The sequence below is a fragment of the Fulmarus glacialis genome, unplaced genomic scaffold, assembly GCF_000690835.1.
Source record: "Fulmarus glacialis isolate BGI_N327 unplaced genomic scaffold, ASM69083v1 scaffold43372, whole genome shotgun sequence".
In the NCBI taxonomy this organism is placed as follows: domain Eukaryota; kingdom Metazoa; phylum Chordata; class Aves; order Procellariiformes; family Procellariidae; genus Fulmarus; species Fulmarus glacialis.
Genome location: NW_009199346.1, coordinates 82,386 through 90,902, shown reverse-complemented (window position 1 = coordinate 90,902; position 8,517 = coordinate 82,386). Strand labels below are relative to the sequence as shown.

Below are 8,517 nucleotides of genomic sequence, written 5' to 3'. Positions count from 1 at the left end.
AGTGGGATGTAACATAACTTGGAGCATGATCAGCTTATGCTCAATACATAAAGCCATGCTGCCATCATCGCCATTACCATTACTGCAGTAGTATGCATAGTCTCAAGTGGAAATCAGAGTCCTATTATACTGGATATTAAATGAAAACACATTAGCTGGCTCCTGTACAAAGAGCAGAGTCTAAACAGCTGCTGGCTGGGCTGGGCTGGGCTGGGCTGGGCAGGCCCTGCGCTGCAGTGGCATCAGGTCTCCCAAGGTCCAGCTTGATGCTTTGCCTGAGAAGTCTGGTGGTCCTCAGAGTCTGCATGGGAGAGCCAGGCCTCTGACTTGCCTTCAAAAGTAAAATGTGAGAATTTCTAACCTCCTATGCTAGATCACAGGGCCAAATCAGCTTCAGCTGGCATGACCAACTGTGTTCAGAGCGATGCTAGCCACTCAAGCTGAATGATTTTACTCACGCAAATGTGCTCACAAGAAAGCCACACTGTATATGTTTGTGTCATATTGCAGCCTACATCTGGTTAAAATATCCTTCTCTTCCCAGATAAATGCTGTGGGAATTACCTGAAGCTTATTGCCTTTTTGATCCCCTTCAAAATTCAGGGCTTGTAAATGATTTTCTAGCCTGCCATGCATTGATTTTCTCTCCTTGGGGAAAAACAGAAACCCCCATGAAGTTGTGAGATATAGTTCATTGCCTTTTCATATATTTTGCCAGTTGCAGACCAAAAATATAAAGGAAAATGCAGGTTCTTCTATTTGAATGTAATCTCAAAGGTTATAACTGTCAAACTAGAATATAGTTCCAAGGTTTTGAAAAGGCCAGGTACCTCCAACAATGTTTTTTCTTTTAAGAAAATGCCAGGTATGGGCTTGGTTGGGTCAAGACGTGGTTTATATTACACAATCAGCTTTGTAAAAGGAACAGCAAATGCTGGAGAAGCATTCAGTGGCAAGAGGGGTAATGGCTCTGTCAGTTAACTTAGAAAATAGTTTTTAGGAAATGTATTTTCACCCGAGGTGAGTCAATGAGACCAGGTGTATGACCAGAGTGGGTGGAGCCACTGCCTATATTTAAGATTGGACTACTGAGCTTGACAACAGGAGTAAATTTTTCAGTATGTTTGGCCAACATTTGTATTTTCAATAGTACAAGATTTTGCTTAAAATAATTTTATAGTGAAGCTATGATATACAGAAAATCTTGATTCAGCATGGACAACTTTAAGTTGGACAACATAAAAGTATTAGTGACGGACAGTGTGGAAGCTGAAATCATTGAATCCTCTCAAACCATTGAAATGTTGCTAGGGAAAGGAAACACTGATGCTTTTTGCTTTGGTTTTGACCAACACATTTTGATTATGTTTTCTATCAAAAAGAAAGCAGACTCTTAAAAGAGAGGGCCAGGTTATGAACTGCAGTCGGTAGGCCTGAGGGAAGGACAAGGACAAGGAGGTGGTACAGAAACTTCTGAGTCATAATTCTCTGGCAGGTCAATTAAAATCTCCTAGTGTTTTTCTTTTATTAAAAACTAATCTATCTGGAACTGCTTTGCACTTGCCATAGGCTAAAAGAATACATACTGGCAATGCACACATGACCAGCTGACATACGGCAACTTCATGCCCAGCAGTAATTTGTTCATGTGTCTGAGACATCTGATACAAACACAAGGTACTTGCATACTGAAATGAGTCTATATATGTATTTTCAGTCTTTTTTCCCTGACTCCTTGGGATAAAAGAATGTAATTACTTTTGTAAGTTCAGTGTTGGGTAATATATACTGATACCAGTGTAATGGAGCTAAAGCTTCTTAAAACTTAGGAGGATTTAGAATTATTGGTCTTGACTGTCACACTTCAGCAAGGTAAGGACAGCTACTGTCAGCACAGACTACTTTTATACCTATCTTAAGTCACAATTTGTCTGCCAAAGCAAACAACATGAAAGTAGCCTCATGAATTGTTATATCCATCTCTCCTTTGAAACGGTGCTCCAGTTGACCTGCTCCGTTTAAAGTGCTCGTTCTACAAAAGGGAAACGGTGGTACAGCATGATTAGTACTAACATTATCCCTGGGCAGTGCAGAACGCACAAGTGTTGGAACAGAACAGCTGCAGCAAAGACTGAATGTTGAATTGTCTCTCAAAAGAAAACATTTTGCAAAACAAAAGTACTGAATGTTTCTGTTCCAGAAAAGTTTAGCTTTTTAATCAAAGTCTATACAAACTTCAGCATTCTTACCTAAGAATACTGTAGTATTAAAAACAGTTTTCATTGTTTTCCCTGCTTAGTGGTTAATGCAACTGTAGTTGGTATGATTGTCTCCATCTCATTGCAAACAGCAATATTTTCATTGGTCACCGTTTGTTCAGTTTTTAGACTGGCTTATGTTTTAAGAGGTGATAAAAATTTAAACCAGCTAGTGCAAGGCTTCTTACACCTCAGCAACTTCACTTCAGCATTTAATACTAATTAACTTAACAGTGGCTGCTTACATCCAAACATTGCACAAGTATTCATTTTCTAATTAGAGCCTTATGAATGACAAACAATTCTGTGTGAACCATTTGGTGACTGAACTTAATTTTAGAACAGAAGCTGCCATATAGCTCATTGATTTAATTGGAGGTTTTGGAGCTTTCTTGCAGGCTGAATTGTTTCAACAGATGAGATAGTAACAGAGGCCTGATTGTGACCTTACTTAATGTAGACTGTGTAAATTTGGAGCAACTTTGTGAAGTGGCGTTAAACTAGTAATAATGAGTGAAGAACCAGAATTATAAAACTGTTGGGATCAGAGAGGTTAAAACTGAGATCCTACATAAATAGTAACCTGATAGATACCTTTATTTATTCTTGACTGCTTCTGTTGATGAGTTTGGTGTTGTTTTAGCTTGCTTTTGTCATTTCTCTCACAGAGCTGCTCAGAAATTGAACCTGTCTTCCAAAAAGAAGAAGCACAGGCCTTCTGCATCATCTGTTCCTGAATCTCCTCTCTTCTCTACCAGCTTCAGCAGTATCCTTCAGACTTCCCCACCCCCTGCACCACCATGTTTGTTGAGGGCAGTCAGCAAAGTGAAAGACACCCCCGGTTTGGGCAAGGTAGGCCTTGCGAGTGTCACTAAAATACTTGTTTTCTTTCGGAGAAGATTTTATCCTTGCGCAAAACATTAAGGAAATTGGAAGACCATGTCCTTTCTTGGTTGGCTTTACTGCAATTGATCCCTGAACATGTGTACAAAGGCCTAACAACATAAGTTACTTAATGCAAGTGAACTTCCAATGAAGTTGACTTAAACACAGCCAGACCTAATTGTGCAGCAGTCATACATTTCAAGGCCCAGTTACACTAAACGCACCTGCATTGGGACCACAGTGCTACTAGGCAGTGATAATGTCCATTCTGCAAGGGTTTCTGGAGCAGTTCGTCTCTGGCTGCGTTTAATCTGTGTAGCAGTTGCTTGCTGTGGCATATTCTGGGTTCCTGATCTCTTTGCTGTCCAGACTGGTGTCTTGGTTGGACACACTGTAATTTGCTTCTGGCTCATGTTTCCTGGCTTTCTTCCAGTACAGTCAGGACAAGGCTGGGCCATGTACCTGAACGAAACCTATGCTGATAGTGATAAATTGCTCCTTTTTCCTTCTGTCATGTTATTTCCTCCCATTCTCCATAATCATACCCTCTTAAAATGCTGTTTAGGTACATACTTACAATAGAAAATGGCTGAGGCGATGGAGAAGGTGGCTATATAGTTTGCTGCTGCTTTGGTTTTTGTCTGAGTGGTCCTTCCTTTTTCCCTGTCACAAATGGAGAGCCTGGCATATTACATCTGGGAATACACACATGCAGTTATTGAGGACAGCAGTTTGCTTTAATCAAGGTGGTTTCTTATGCAAGCATCTGTGTGCGTGGCTTTTCCATATTCATTGAATACTGAGCAGTGACAATGAATTTGGTGAAAATCTTTGTGTTTAGAAGAGAAATTGTAATGTATGATCTAGGAGTGCTGAGGATAGGATGGGCTTCAGAATTTTCATTGTGGATTTTGGATACTCAGTTTCTTATATTGTGCAGTTCCAATGTTTTTTTTTCAAAGAACAATGGTATTACTTTCATGGATGGTTTAATGCCTGTTTGAAAAGGGATTCCCCCCACATAGGGCTCCCTTCCTTTTCTCTGGCCTGGTAGGTGGGAAGAAATGTACAAATCTGTCATGATCTTATAAAAGTTAGTAATGATGACTGACTTTACTGAAAGGAGGAGTAAGTTTGAACCTGTTCACTGTTGTAAGAAGCTGCTATGGAAAATATTTACAATAGAAGCCATCCTCAAGATTTTTACTCTTCTGTGTTTGGGACAGGTTATATCTGAATAAAAATAAAAATTCCATTGAGGAATAATTAAGGGTGTGTTCATGAAAACAAGGGACTAATTTCCCTTGTTGAATTGTGTGCACACTTTTCCTGACTATTTGTTTTCATCCTTCCCAACAAAAGGGTCTACATACACACAGATACAAACATAGCTCTGTCAAAACTCTGCAAGCTTGGTCTGAACCTTTCTTGCTCCTCTAATCATTTGTTTCCAGTGGACAGGGCCTGGGAAACAGTTTTGCAATGTGCCCAGACAGACCCATGATTTGCTTCTTCATCAACACCATGTACCCGAACAGGCTCCAGGCTTTCCAGCTGTGTAAGACTGAAATTTTACAGTCCAGCCGATGAAGGAGGATATTTCTTTTCGGTTTACACTTACCATCCCATAGCTATCAGAGTATATGAGAAATACCTAAGAGGTTTTTAAAAATGTTTTAACACGTGCTTCTCCAAAGTAGTAAACCAAATTAGGTTAGTTCATATAGTCAAAATAGAGAAAATTTTTTCTTTTCCACATTTCCGTTAGCAAAAATATGTCTAACCTGCAGTTTCTGGAATTCAGTTTAATTTTTCACCTCTTCAGTTTCTTCTAGGAGTCACACTATAATTATGACCTAAAGCTCATATACTTTCATCAAAGTTTCCCATTAGTTTACCTCTGTAGCACAATTTTCATTTTAATATGTCAGAAATAGGTGCGAGGCATAAGAAGTAAATAACTGCAGGATAACAATGTAGTTTATCTGTCAGACTGGGAAAACTGCAGATGATGTAATGGACTTGCCAGCTTGTTTGCTTTTAATTTTTATTGTTATTTATATATGTTCTGTTCGGTTTAGTTGGCATATGTTTTGATAGGAGCATGCTAAAAACTATGTTACTTTTCTCAGCATTTTCTCTCATATAGTGTTTTCTGTAAGGGTATAAATTTGTAAAATGCGGACCCATTTGGAGGAAGCAGGTTCAGGGAAGCTAAATTATTTTCAGTCACTTAAGGTTTTTTCTGGCTTGTGTTTAAATAGCATTTTACCAGCAATCCCAGCATGATAAAACCCTGTTTCACTTTGGGTTTGCGTTGGCTGGGCGATTTCTAACATGACAGTTTGTTACTGGGAAGTCTGGTTCACCAGAACTGGAAGGCTGGCCATTGCCAAGGACTCTGGATTTCCGAGACCTCTGGGAACAGCTGCACGCAGACTGCCCTGGGAAGGGCTTCCTGGAAGGCAGGCTCTTCGCTATAGGGCTGGGAGCCCCGGCACAGAAGCTGGATGGCTTGGTGTCAGCTTGAGAGCTGTCAGTTTGCCAGCGTAGGTGGGTATCCAGGATGCTGTGGGATAGGAAGTCAGATACTTCAAAGCTTAGACTTTGAGGTTAAATTTTATTTCACAGTTTTCTGAAATGAACTTGCCACCAAACAGTTGTCATTTTATATTTTCACTTCTACTAGAAATTTCAAAAACTCTACTTCTCCTTGCAAAATTGATGGCAATGATTTATTTAAAATTATAGTTTCTCAGCTGTCATGTGCAAGCGTATAATTTTTGTGTGTGTGAGTTAAACTATGAGGATTTGCCTATCAGCAACATATTTAAAAGTTAATTAGCAGCTCAGTTAGTATGGATGTGGGTACAACTGAAGAGTCTAAACTGACAAAGAGAAGAGAATTGGAGTATATATTCAGGTTGCAGGCTTCACACCTTTTCTTACAAAAGGCCTTGCAAATCAAACTGTACCAGCCTGGAATTTGGAAGAAGTATTATTTGAAAGCTAAAGTTCAGCTTCACAGAAGGAGGAACATGATGTTAATAATGAAACGTTGGGACTACATAATCATTTTATGTTGATGTTAGATACACCATTGACCCTAGCAGAAATACAGCAGTGTCAAAGTGAAATAACGTGGTAAAGGATCAGATTCTTTGCTGCACTCATTTCCAAAAAGCTTTCCCTGAAGTAAAATAAAAGGTTTGTGACCATGCTACAAATGTATTAACAGTGGTGCTTGTACAGGTCATAACATACACATACACAAGTGCTTTGGGTTTGCATTTGCTGGCAGAGGGAGCTGATCCTGGATGGTAGTGTGGTATTCCCACAGTTGTTTCCTGAGAGCAGAGAATTTTCTTTTGCACTGAGTGACAGTCCTGCTCCATAAACTGCCACAGTTTGAGTATCACTTTTCCTTCTCTCTCTGCTGTCTTTGAATCATCGTATTCCAAGAGTGGCAGATTGCTTTCGCTGGGTTTACACACAGAGTGCCACTGTCCTGGATGACTCTATGTGCAGTTTCCCCAAGTCCCATCGTTTTCTGGAACATACTCCTTAGGTCTGTTTTGTCCTTTCTGACAATAAGCCAAGAAACATAGCAAAAAGGCTTTCCATGCAGAAGTAATGAATTATTCCATGACTGCACTCAGATTAACTAGTGTAAGGGCATTCTGGTAAGGTTGGCTTAGATTTGCTCCCAAATCTGCTTCTCTCCTCCTTCCCCCCTCCTCCATTTTCTGTCAAACAAAGCCAAAACTAAACGAAGACTTTTGATGAAAATCCGAAATGTTCTTTCTGTGAAAGATGTTGTTTTGCTGAATTCCACATTACCCATGAAAAACAGCTTGTACAAAATATTTTCTGCCAGCCTTAATAAATAGGTTGTTTTCAGGTTGCACAGGGTTTAGGATGAATGGATGTGGTCTCCACACTTTCTTTCATTTATTATTTTTCTGTGTGTAGTCTTATAAAACTCTGTCACTGAGAGGTATTTGTTATGTTTGGGCAGAGATTAGTTTACTTTTCCTTATATATTTCTTTTTTGTTTGAATTGTTGTTTGTTGGTACTTATAACAACGTTTGTGCCTTAAAGTGATCCTTATGCAAAAGGTTTCTACCAGGGAGAAAGTGGTCACCATTAAACCTTCTTCGGGAAGTCATTTCAACCTATTAGTAAAATGGACTGTAATTCATGATACTGTGTTTACTTTTTATTTTTCTGCAGCACTCCTGCTTGCAGAGCCCAGCCCCATTTTGCTAAATAATGTATAAATTCAGATCAAAAAAACCTGTTTCTATCCCAGAGCTCTTATGATCTCAGTGTAGGAAGGAAGACCAGACAGACAGAGAGACGGGAAGCAAGAAGAAACAATGAGGTATTATCGGTCATCTTGATAGCAGTGTCCACAACCCATCAGCAGTCTAATATTAGATACCCCTTGTCAAGCTTTGGTAGGTGTTGTAGAAGAGGAGATTATTAAAATCTTTGAAGGGGGAGTAATAGGTTACACTGCAGTTGCTTCTGAGGAGCCTTTTCCAAGTGTGTAGGGCAGGGTAGGAAGCAGCACAGAGGGGGGTTTTTGAGAGTCGAGTGAGTGAGTGAGAGATGTGGGAGCCGGTCTCCTGGCAGGGGCTGAGTGCGGAGCCTGGCTGGGAAGGGCCGTGAATGGGAGCTGAGCCATGGCCAAATGCCAGGAATGTCCGCAATATGCTGGTAGGAGACTGGTGGCATGATAGACACTCCTGAGTCATACACCTTTCTCCTAAGGATCTGTGTCACATACTAAAGAAGCTTCAGTTAAAAATAATTTTTCAGTGCCTGCCTGTAAGAATTTAATCTTCCATTAAAGCACAATATTTGATTGAAATCAACCTAAAATCTACTATTCACTTTATGTTAGTCTGCAGCTTACCTTTTCCTCACATTGATTTGCATAAAACTCTATCTGGAAGCATCAGAAAGATTTTGTCTGACCTGAAAGTGCCTTCACCAAAACAGTGGAGAATTTTCAGAGGCAGTCAGCTGTGTCATTCCTTCAACTTTTTGTGAATGTCACTGGGAGCTGGTACCCACTTCCTCGAGCCCCACTGAAGGTTCCCACCATAAAGGCTAGCTGGTGAGTATCTTGTTTGGTGAAGGAGAACACATTTGTGTGGGAACAAGTGTTGCCTCTTTGGAGGCAGGTGGTCCACAAAGGCAGAATACCACTGATGATTAACAGGCAGTGTCTTATGTCTTTGGCCTAAAAAAGGCAGTGGTAGTATGATTGTAAAAAATCAAAAGATGGTCGTATGTCATACCGTCCCACTTTGTATATTGATCATATAACGTGCTACTATCCTTTTGATCCAAGTGGCAGTGCTT

General features: G+C 40.1%; 1 protein-coding gene across 1 annotated transcript in view; it reads left to right on the top strand.

Annotated features, from left to right (window-relative positions):
* Nucleotides 1–2,926: 2,926 nt before the first annotated feature.
* KIF26B (kinesin family member 26B) overlaps nt 2,927–8,517 on the top strand; it is a gene marked incomplete at both ends in the record, with an annotated part of 87,389 nt that continues 81,798 nt past the window's right edge. Inside the window, one exon of the mRNA XM_009573219.1 lies at nt 2,927–3,110. Coding sequence (XP_009571514.1) covers nt 2,927–3,110 — 184 coding nt within the window. The remainder of the gene's footprint in view (nt 3,111–8,517) is intronic.